General features: G+C 54.0%; 2 protein-coding genes across 2 annotated transcripts in view; both read left to right on the top strand.

Moving 5' to 3' along the window:
• Positions 1 to 347, top strand: part of DNAL4 (dynein, axonemal, light chain 4) — a 2,556-nt gene extending 2,209 nt beyond the window's left edge. Inside the window, exon 3 of the mRNA XM_010191988.1 lies at positions 108 to 347. Within this exon, the coding sequence (XP_010190290.1) occupies positions 108 to 272 (165 nt within the window). The 3' untranslated portion in view covers positions 273 to 347. The remainder of the gene's footprint in view (positions 1 to 107) is intronic.
• Positions 348 to 5,819: 5,472 nt separating this feature from the next.
• The window catches only part of LOC104546570 (extracellular serine/threonine protein kinase FAM20C-like), a 5,661-nt gene continuing 399 nt past the window's right edge, over positions 5,820 to 11,081 (top strand). The window contains exons 1-9 of the mRNA XM_010191989.1: positions 5,820 to 6,280; positions 7,532 to 7,707; positions 7,794 to 7,872; positions 8,386 to 8,478; positions 9,312 to 9,427; positions 9,581 to 9,761; positions 9,864 to 9,973; positions 10,598 to 10,679; positions 10,781 to 10,840. Coding sequence (XP_010190291.1) covers positions 5,820 to 6,280; positions 7,532 to 7,707; positions 7,794 to 7,872; positions 8,386 to 8,478; positions 9,312 to 9,427; positions 9,581 to 9,761; positions 9,864 to 9,973; positions 10,598 to 10,679; positions 10,781 to 10,840 — 1,358 coding nt within the window. The remainder of the gene's footprint in view (positions 6,281 to 7,531; positions 7,708 to 7,793; positions 7,873 to 8,385; positions 8,479 to 9,311; positions 9,428 to 9,580; positions 9,762 to 9,863; positions 9,974 to 10,597; positions 10,680 to 10,780; positions 10,841 to 11,081) is intronic.

Raw genomic sequence — 11,081 nt, 5'->3', positions numbered from 1 at the left:
GCTGCTATACCTGTTGCCTATGGCTCAGGGGGACTAGGGGGATGTTCCCATAAAAACTCACTGCTTGCTCTGTCTCACCCTGCTTTCTCCTTCTTAACATCCTCCAGAGCGCTGCCAAGATGATCAAAGAGATGATGGACAAGAAATTTGGGTCCTCCTGGCACGTAGTGATTGGGGAAGCTTTTGGCTTTGAGATCACTTACGAGGTGAAGAATCTGCTGTACATGTTCTTCGGTGGCAACCTGGCCGTGTGTGTCTGGAAGTGCTCCTGACATCTGGCTGGGTCCCAGACTTGCTGCATACAAGGGATTTCTTTCTTCTCTTGATGGTTTTTGTACAATCTGGAGGTGGGGCTTTATTTTTAATAGTTAAATGTCAAGATTTTTTTCCTTTTTCGTACTGACGTAACAGTTCCATGGGATACGCATTGTAGGTGCGTGTGTGCGTATAAACTTGCCAAGCCATCCTGTCCTGTCCTTGCTCGTGGGATTTCTCATCTGTCTGTGGCTCTTTCCTTGGTGCCTGAGCCGAAGCAGGAAGGAGGTGGTGAATGGGTGATGTCATGACACGCTGCAGTTGAACAGCAGCACTAAGAGGGGGAAGTGAAAGAGAAGAGGTGCTATCTAGCCCTACTTTATTTTTTTTCCTCCCACTCGTTCCACGTTGTGTCTTCTCTTCACTGCCTTCCCCACTACTGTGTGGTGTGGCTCTGACCAGTGCCTGTCTCTCCTCTGAATGCTGAAAATTGCCTTCTTCCTCCCTTCTAAGACATTCACGCAGAACTGGCAGTGCCAAGGGTCTCCTTTTGGGCTGCTTGTGAGGGGTGTTAGCCACAGGGAAGCAGACTCAGCTTGCCCTTCCCTGCTTCTTTCGGGAGGGTACAACGGCTGAGCTGCCTGGGCGTAGGAGGTTGCTATGCAAACTGCCCCCTCCTTTCTCACCCACCGCACACTGCAATAGCATGAAAATATGGGCGGCTGACGACGCCTGGGGAGTGGGTGAGAACTCTTCATGAGGCTCAAATGCCTCGCTGTCAGTTCTTGGGGGTGTTGCGAGTGCTGTGTACTTTCAGCATCTTGTTTGGAGGCTGGCAGAGGAAGGAGGCTCCATGTGAGATCACTTGGTCATCAGCAACCTCACGTCTTTTTGGACTTGTGTTCTTTTAGCCTGTTTCACTTTTTTAAAGCTGTCAGTGTTGGAGGATGGAATGAACGTAATTGTATATTACGTATATGGCTTATTTATATAAATCTGGGGAACTGTGTTTTTACAATAAAAATATAGTAAAATGTCCCTTTCTGTGTGTGTTCTAAAATGAAAATCCTGAAGCGGAGGCTGAAAAGGAAAAGTAATTCAGGAATCACGTAAGTGAGCAGTGGTGTAGCTCAGGTGAAGGACAGTGCCAAGTCTCTATCCTACATGCTTCCTGGATGACTCGTAGGTACCAGAGATGTGCTCTTGTCCTCTCTGTTCAGTTCCTTTCACCAGTGCAAGCCACGATACTGAGGAAGGTTGCCCAGTGCTGCTGGCTGAAGTCCTCAGTCCACACAGCTGCCTCAGCAGTAGCAGCAAGGGAGTGCCATGTCCTCTGCCCAGGCAGAGTGCCCCTGCTCTGTCCTTAGGGGTCTTGTGTTTGTGGCTTCCTTGATTTTCAGACTTTCAGAACGTTGCCAGCAGTGCCACTGGCACCTTGTGTTTTATGAGAGGCCACACTCTAGTCCATAGTTTGATTCAAAAGGACCTTAGTGCCTGCAGTGGGTCAGACTGATGGGAGAGTCCTTTTGTTCCTCCTCTGAGCTTCAGCATGCTGCTAGAGATGTCCCTCCTCCATTTCATCATGTCAGGAGCTCTTATATAAGCCAGGAATCGGAGTCGTATAAAGACAACTAAAAATTATGTCAAATTTGGACCATCTGTGCTGGCTGGGCCCCATGTCCTCTCACATAATTCTTTACTGATCAGTTGCAAGGGAATTGCAAGGCAAGGACATGTAACAGGTGCCATAAGGTAGTTGGTCGTATGGTACCTGCCCTGTGAGGTAGGCCACAGTGCCAGGAGTGTTGTGCAGTGCAGAAGAGTCCAAATCCTTTGAGCTGTCTGTTGGTGTGGTTACTCACTCACCGCATCTGGCTGCTTTCCATGAAGGTAGCACTGTTGACTGGCACTTTCGGCAGCTGGCAGGTGGAAAAGATGATTTTCTCTTCCACAGCTTTTTATCTCCTCTATGTTTTATCCCCATAGGTCCAGAGGAAAAGGTAAAGCTGGTATCTTTGTAGTGCTCCGTGTTGGAGCATGATGATATCTTCAGCCATACCATGCTCTTTAGTCGTACTTCTTTCACACTAATGAATAATTAACTGCTGTGTGCATATGCACGGACGTGCTGGCCATGGGCATCTCTGCAGGGTCGTGCTGACCTGCAGGTGATCATAGGGTCCTGCTTACCTCAGCACACAATCTTTTGGCCTGGCTGCCACTCTGTTATCTCTTTGGCCACCAGCTGACCAAAGCTAATGTCTCCATGACCTGCATCGGCGATAGGGGAGCGTCCACCACTCCCCAGCCTTCTCGAAGCATCAGCGTGTAAACAGCTCGAGGTGAGCTGGGTGTGAATTTGCAGCATCAGCTCCCACACTGTAACTCCCCCAAGGTAAGTGCAAGGTGGCTCACAGGAGAGCACAGGCTATTTTTGTTCCCAAGGGTAACAGCCTTCCCACTAGAAGTTACCATCAAGAAGACAACCCACCTTAGCTGGTCTGTGTGCTCGTCATTGGTGCTGTACACAAAAAACACAAACCTTGGCTTCCCAAAATTCAGCTGTGCATGTCAGACAAGTGTTCAATAAGACAGATCAATTTTCCTGCCCGTTGCAAGTTGAGCCATGCTGTGCTGGCCCCTATGTGTTAGAAAAAAGCCCTTCACCTTCATTTTGCTGCAGAACTGGCTCCTTTTCAGGCTTGCCTGTAATTTTCAGGGGAGTATGGTTCATGGACCAGAGATGGTCCCTTGTCCTGTGTTTTCCCACAAGAGACCCCTCTGCAGCAGATGCTGTGGAGCTTTCAGGGCCTGTCTGCTTTTGCCTATAAAACTGCAATTTCTGGCTGGAAGTTTTTTACCATAGGAATTTTCAGTGAAAAACTGGGGAAATTTGCAACAGGTGGCTCGCTATTGTGTTCTCCTCTCCCTCTCATTCCTTGCCCCCTGCCTATTGCTGCCATTACCCATCAAAGCATCGGGCTGAGTCAGATGTAGAAAAGGAGATGAAAAACGCAGGGTGATGCATCGGTGCCAGCCGAAATGACCTTTCCTACCTGCCCATCCCGGAAAGCTGTGATGGCAGCTCAGGGGGGCTGTGCTTCATGACTTCATCCCTCCCTGCTGCGGGGAGATGGGCAACATCATTATCGGCTGCTGGGGAGCCCTGACTCTGTGCAAGCAGTAGAAATGTCCTCACAGGTACAGCTCCTCCTCCACCCCAAGGGTGATTCAAACCTGCTGGGAAGGGGGGAAGGTGCTGGGAAGATGGAGGGGAAAAAATGAGAAGAAAGAGGTGCAAACTCAACCGCTTCTCTGCCATGAAGTCATGGCAACCAGGTACATCAACATGCTGTCAGGCAATTGGGGCAGGCTTTGAAGCTCTCCAGCTCTTCCCTGTGGCTGTGGGCTTGTGTCTGAGGCCCTGAAAAATCTTTTGGTTAATGTTTAATGCCAGTATTGAAGTGCTGAGGGTGGCAAGGGCCACGCCTAATTCCCCTGCCTCTGCTTTTCAATGGGGTGCTAAATTGGGGTGGAGTGGGGATTGCAAGCTCCCCTAACCCAAGGATGGGACTCCCAGTCAGAACAGTGGCTTCAGCCTGTAGGGTTCCTGTGCCTTTCTGGCCCTAGGACGTGGGAGGGGGGTTTCTATTCCCCCCCAGCCCAGTTTGGAGCTGGTGTGGGGCACTGGAATGCCTCTCCCCTTCCTCTTCCAGGGTTGGCTCTGGAATAAAGAAATCTGTGGCCCTGCTCTGGGAGCCGAGCCCAGCTCCTTTGATGTGAGTGGTTAGCACATGGTTTTTGTTGGCTTTTTACATTTTATTTTTTGCTAAGCAACGACCTAACGATCCCGTGTTCCAGCTACAACCTCTCCTAAGACGCCTTCTTTCCAAACCCTACGTCCGGACTAGATCCAGCAAACCTCCCAGAGCAAGACGCCGTGTTCCCTTCCCCGGGGAAGCCATCTGCTCCCTTCTGCCCGGCTCCTTCTGCAGGACTTTGAGCTCGCCAGCCGGGCTGGAAAGCTCTCCTCCTTCTCCTCCTCCTCCTCCTCCCTGCAGGCCCGGCTCCCCTCGGCCATCTTGTCATTGCACAGTGCGGGGAAGGGAGCACAGGGCCGGGTGAAACTGGGGCGGCTGACGGTGTCAGCCGGAGGCGGGTTCCAGGCAACTGTCGTGCTGTGGGGCACAGCGTAGCGGAGAACATGGAGAACACCACGTTCCCGCCGCATCACGTTCCCGCCGTGGCGCCCGGGAGGGGGCCGAGCACAGCACGGACCGAGCCAGCAAAGGACGGAGCCGAAAGGGCAGTGCGAGCGAGACGGTAGTGCAGGGCCGGTGGCACTGGGGGAGGTCTCCAGTGTACCCCCCTGCCCACCACTCATCCAACCCTCCCTGGCTCAGAGTGAGGATATACAAGCTGCCTGCTGGAACGTCACACAGTGAGGAAGGACTGTGTGATGTACAGAATTTCACATGCCCTCTGCATCCTTTGGGAAATCAGGAAGAGGAAAAACATCACTCCAGACTCTACCTGAGACCCCAGGCTTGTTGCAGGCAGTCCCGGGCTTCTCAGTCCCTTAACAAGCCCCAAGCTCACTCCCTACAAGTCACCAAACATTTTTGCCCAGGCAGTCACTGTGTAACCCTGTGTAACCCTGGCTGTCACTGCAAAGGTGAATTTCTTGTAAAAATGGGCTGCCTTTCCCTTCCACAAGCTGCCAGTCCTCCCTCATGCTCGGTGGGTCCCACTCCTACCTGTCCACCACCCCTGCCTGCTTCAGAGGCCGTGGGAGCATCCCTGCCCATGGACCTCACCTGCCTGGCAGCCCTTCCTGATGCTGTAAGCCCAGCTTTTTCCCTTCCAGCGATGCTGCTGCTCATGTCCCCTCTGTTTTACATAATTTATTTTTTTTTGAAAGAGGGTTGCATAGTGCATACAAGTGACTTTGAATATATAGTTGGGGATGATACAATTGATCCAGCTGAGCAGCAGGGGAAAAACTCTCCTGGACTGTGAGTGTGTGGGTATGGTGGAGGTAGGGAAGGGGGTAGAGGTGTGTGAGGAGGGAGTGGAAACGGGGTTTGCATGGGGCTGCGTAGTACTGGGCAAGGTGGGTGCTGCCGAGGAGAACCACTCCAGTACCCTGTACACCCAGAAATGTCCTGCAGCCCCGTGAAGGTGACAGCATGGAGGGATAGGACAGTGCATGGGTTATCTGTGGCCATCACTGTCCCCAAGCCAGCCCTGCGGCTATTGATTTGGAACTTGCCCCATTCACGTTAACCTTGGCAGTGCCAGCTCGCCCCTTATCACCACTGATAAACCCCACCGCAACCTCCCGCCCCATCCCGGCGGTGTCACCCCACAAGGCACCAGTGACAGATCTTTCTTCCTGCGACGCTGCCCTTGCACCAGTTACTTTTTTACTGTGATGCTCTAAATCCAGGAGACCTCGCTCGCTCCTATTTCTGTGTGGAGGAAGGACAGGGCCACGGCTGCACCAACTCCCTTTTAGCCCCGGTGGGTGCCCACCCCTTGCTGAGCATCTTGGGCGAGGAAGGATGCGCTGCCGGCTGCAAACACTTTTCCAAAGGAAATTTAAAATCGGCCTCCTCTTTCTGCTGCTTGTGGCTCTCCTGGTGCACCTGGCAAGGGATTTGGCTCACACCACATCCCACAGGCCCTGCGGCTGTGACGTGAAAGCACCGAAAGCCTCAGGCAGCCCTGTGCTGGCCAGCCCCAGAAAGCTGAGCCTGCGAATCCTCCAGGATTTCAGCGGCAGCAATGGCTCCTTGGAGAAAAGCTCCCAGCCACAGAGAGTGAGGCCACAAGTGGGGGCTGGAGAATTTGGGATCCAGCGTGGAGATGGGAATCCAGGTGGGACTGAGGGATCAAAGCTGGCGGCGCTTTTCGAGCATCCTCTTTACAACATCCCAATCCCGGAGGTGACGGAGAAGGACAAGCTGTTCGTCGTCAACCCCACAGAGAAGTTCAGCCTGCACAGCAGCAGAAGTGATGAATGGTGAGGAGCAAGCTCAGCTCTGGCTTGCTTTTGGGGGATATGTGAGTTTGAGGGGAAAAGCGGCAGGGAGCAAACATGTAGTTTACTTGTATAGACCAGCCTGAAGAGGCCCCAGTCACTGAGTGTGCCCTTCTTGTGTCTCAAATCCTCTCTCAGACCTGAATTTCTGGGCTGCTACCCAGGAGCCTGTAGCACATGGTTAATCCAAAGGAGACACTTGAATTATTCATAGTGTTACATAGGGTATCTTTTAGGTCATCTCCTCATCTCCTCTCCTTCCCCAGTGTGGATTCTAAGCCTTTGGTCTCTCTCTCTATACATGAAGAAGTCCCCACTCCAGGTTTCTAACCGGTTTTACCCACCTCTTCTGACACATTGGAGATGCAAATCCCACAATGTAGGTTATCTCTAACCATGAGCCCCTTCCAGTCCTGCATTTCACAGGACACCGCCTGACCCCTTTAGGCTCAGCTGTATGGTGAGCTCAGTGCTGCCAGCTGCCTATTTATATCACTGGACTACTAACCTCTAATTAGGAGGGAAGATATTCAAAGCTTTGGCATCACTAACACGTAGCAACTTTCTTACGGAAAGCACACCTTCCAAACAAGGTGGCTGCTGAAAACGTGAGAGAATAAAAGCTGGTTTGAGAGCTGGTTTCCACAAATGGGCGCTTGCCTTGTCTCTGAGGACCACCTCGCCTATGGATAACCACGAGAGATGGGTTTGGTTGGATGAAATCAGGGCACAGTTTGCATTTTCCTAGAGGGAGAGGTGGGGATTTGGGTTACAGAAGCCCTGGGCCGGACTGTCCCATTGCAGTGCTGGTGGGCACTGGTGCAGAGAGAAGCAGATACTCCCAGGGGCCCCCTCCTTGAATGCCAGCAAACTGCAAATTTGCAGGAGACACAGACAGACAAGATGAGCCGCTCTGTCAGGAAAACAAAGGCACAGATGAGAGGATGAGGATCAGTCCAGTGCTTTTCCATGGGGGATGCGAGGGAAGCCTCCAAACCCCCTCTGGTCGTGCCAGTGGGTCCTCCTGGCCACCAGCCACGGGTGGGATCTGCCCAGTTGCCCCAAGGAAGGTGCATGAGGCAAGGGGGCTTTGCTGCCATCCAAAGCTTGTTCTGGGCCTTCCCCCCACCACACATCAGCTCCTGGGAAGGGCCTGGGGATGTGGGACCTGTTCCGTCCCAACTAAACACTGCTGTCGTTGTTGTTGGGGTGGTGGTGGTTGTCGGGCTGCAGGGTCAGCAGCAGTAAAGCCGAGACGATCCTACCGACAGGGAAGACGGCCTACGACACCTACCCCCCCTGGCTCAAATTCCACGTCGGCATCAACCGCTACGAGCTGTACCCCCGCCGGGACCCCCTGATGCCCACCCTCCTCCGGGACTTGGCCACGCAGAGGATCGTCAGCTCGGGTACCACCTCCCTGCCTGCACCCCTGCCCACAACCCTACCCTACTGCCCCCCACTCGCCTCCCTCATCCCTGTGTGCCCCTTTCAGTCCAGAAGTCCGGTGGGACCCAGCTCAAGCTCATCATGACGTTCCCAAACTACGGGCAGGCCCTCTTCAAGCCCATGAAGTGAGTAGAGCTGAGGACAATCCCGTACCCAACCTGCATGGTCCTGTTAGGTGGTTATGAGAGGCCAGAGAAATGGAAGAATCCTTCACAGAAAGAGAAATGGAAAAAATCCTTCATGCACTGCCTCACTTTGGCCCCTCCACACCAAAATTGGGGTGAGGGGTATGTTCACCCTCCCCTTGCCTTTCCTGGTGGTGTTTGCAGCAGGCTGGGTGCAGCCTGTGATGGGGTAGTGACCTCCAGTGGTGGAAAGAAGAAGATAGACCAGGAGGAACATCCAGTCTATGAGGGCTGCCCAGCCCTTGAGTTGGGAGCAGGGGGTGCATGGGGGCCTCGCTGAGGGATTTGGGGCTGCAACACCCAGTCTGAAGCAGCTGGATGTGATTGGGTCTGGCTACATCTCTGGTGGCACCAGGGACACAAGGGAAAGGCTGGTTTGGGGCTAAGCCCACACTTGGTGTGACCCAATCCCTGGCCATTGGCCATTGCCCCCACCTTTCCCTCTCCTCCCAGGCAAACCCGGGATCAGGAGACCCCCGCCGACTTCTTCTACTTCTCGGACTTTGAGCGGCACAACGCGGAGATTGCAGCCTTCCACCTGGACAGGTGAGAGCCAGCTTTGCACCCAACTCTGCCCTCCTGTGACAGCGAAGTGGCAGAGAAACTGCTCCTTCATCCCACCTCTTCCTCCCCATTGTAAGGGTGTCCTGGTTTCGCTGGGACAAAAAATCATAGAACCAATTTTCTGTTCAGGAAACCTGCATTTCTGAGAAGACTACAGCACACGATTCGATGGGAATAAAGCTGATAAGATGCTTTGTTTTAGTTCTTGGCCAGCACTGGTATGCAGGTTGCCACAGTGATCAAGGTCTTTAGCAGTTCTGAGCTAGCCAGGTGCAGAAGCTGGGAGGAGTGAAAGCCAGGGCAGCTGACCCAAGTTGGCCAGCAGAAGCATCCCATATCATAAATGTCACAGTCACTATAAATTAGAAAGTTTGCTGGCCACCGCTCTCTTTCCTTGATGGTCATAATTTTTGGAGGGTCTCGCCCATAATTCTGCTCCGGAGGCCTACTCCCCTGCCCGCTGTGACCACTGTGCTTTTGCTGGACCTGTGGTGCTCGCAGTGTTTGTTATTTAGCATTCCCCACTGGGGGCACACAGCCTGCGACTACTATATAAGCTGAGTATAACTTTAGATTTGTATTGGTATCAATATGAGAGGGTTTTATTATTATTTTATTAGATCTGTTTTTATTTCAACCCATGAGTCTCCTTTCCTTTTCCTGATTCCCCTTCTCAGGTGGAGAGGGGTCATCGGGTGGTCGAACAACTGCCTAAACGAAAACAGAGAGATACCTCCATCTCACGGCGGTTTTAACAACTCACTGCGAAAACCAGAGAGGGGTGGCAAGAAATGGTTCCAAATTCTGTGTTTCAGGATCCTGGATTTCCGGCGGATCCCCCCAGTTTCTGGCCGTCTGGTCAATATAACAAAGGAGATTCGCGACATCACCACGGACAAGAAACTGGCCAAGACTTTCTTCATCTCCCCAGGTGAGTTTTCATGCCATCAGCTTTCATGACCTCTTCACTCCTTTGCTGGTGCAGGTGGCTGCGGTGCATGGAGCATCCTCTCCCGGCCACTTGCTGGGCCACGCTGGCTGCCCTCCTGCTCTTGGTCAACCTTGGCTTTGTCCCCACGGCCAGCGGGCAATGTCTGCTTCTACGGGGAGTGCTCCTACTACTGCTCCACCGAGCACGCACTCTGCGGCAAGCCGGACTGGCTGGAGGGCTCCATGGCTGCCCTGCTGCCCGACAAGACCTTGGCCAAGCGCCGCTCCTGGCGCAGCCCCTGGCGCCGCTCCTACCACAAGAGCAAGAAGGCTGAGTGAGCCGGGGCATGGGGGACGTGGGGGATGGCGGGGACGGGAGGGGACCCCCCCACAGCCGCTTTCATAACCCTGTCCCCCTCCCTGGTCTCTGCCTGCAGGTGGGAGCTGAACCCCAACTACTGCGCTCAGGTGCGAGAGACGCCGCCCTACGACAGGGGCCATCGCCTCCTGGACCTCATCGACATGACGGTTCTCGATTTCCTCATGGGTGAGTTCTGCTGTGCCAGTGCTGGGGGCTGCAGGGGGGGCCCTCGGCACCGAGAGGTCCAAACAGCTCCGTGTCCTGTGAGGTTTGTTGGCCAAAGCGTTGCTCAGGCTGCAGAAAGCTGCGCTCTTACCCAAAACGACGTCTGGGACAGAAGCCAAGGGGCCAGAGATACCAGGGAGCTCCCAGCTGAACACCCCAGACATGGGAAACTCCCGCTGCAGCCCCTGGGGAACTGGGGCTGGTAGTGATGGTCCCAGGGGCTCGTGCTGCCTCTCCTGTCCCCGGGGCTGTTCCGTCCTCCCTGTGCTGTCCCCCCTCATCTGACTTGGAGAGCTTCCCGTCTCCTCGTCCCCGGCTGCCACGGCCCTGCCTTTGCCATTATTTCTGCTCCATTTGCTGCTCTTGTCCCTCCATGGGGCTGCCAGGATGAGTAGGGGCCTGGAGGCCCTGGGGGCTCCACTCAGGTCCCCCCATGGCCATGGCCACCAGGTGAGCACCTTAGAGATGGCCTCAGCCCTTTTCCCCAGCCTCTGGCTTTCGGTCTTGTACCAGGAGGGTGCTACATGTCCCTGCTCCCACCTCCCAGCCCACCACACAATGGCAAAATTGTCGCCCCCACCACAGGCAACATGGACCGGCACCACTACGAGACATTTGAGAAATTTGGGAACGACACTTTCCTGCTCCACCTGGACAACGGCCGTGGGTAAAGCGAGATGGGGGGGGAAGTGATCCTGGCAAAAGGGTGGGAGGAGACCACAGGTCTTGCCGAAATGCAATTCCACCCTGATGGGCTTTTCCCCCCAGCTTCGGCACACACTCACGCGACGAACTGTCCATCCTGGCCCCACTCTGGCAGTGCTGCAGGTAAGGGGCTCCCACTGCCTACCCCAGGGTGGCCACTGGGGAGAGGCACCCCAGGTCCAGGGAAACCTTATAGCGCCCTTCCAGTACCTGAAGGGGGCCTACAAAAAAGCTGGGGAGAGACTTTTTACCAGGGATAGGAGGAGGGGTAATGGTTTCAAACTGGAAGAGGGTAGATTTAGACTGGATATTAGGAAGAAATTCTTTACCGTGAGGGTGGTGAGGCACTAGCAAGGGTTGCCCA

The sequence above is a fragment of the Mesitornis unicolor genome, unplaced genomic scaffold, assembly GCF_000695765.1.
Source record: "Mesitornis unicolor isolate BGI_N332 unplaced genomic scaffold, ASM69576v1 scaffold28289, whole genome shotgun sequence".
Taxonomy (NCBI): Eukaryota; Metazoa; Chordata; class Aves; order Mesitornithiformes; family Mesitornithidae; genus Mesitornis; species Mesitornis unicolor.
Note: the sequence above shows the minus strand (reverse complement) of the source record. Positions and strands in the feature narration are given on the sequence as shown.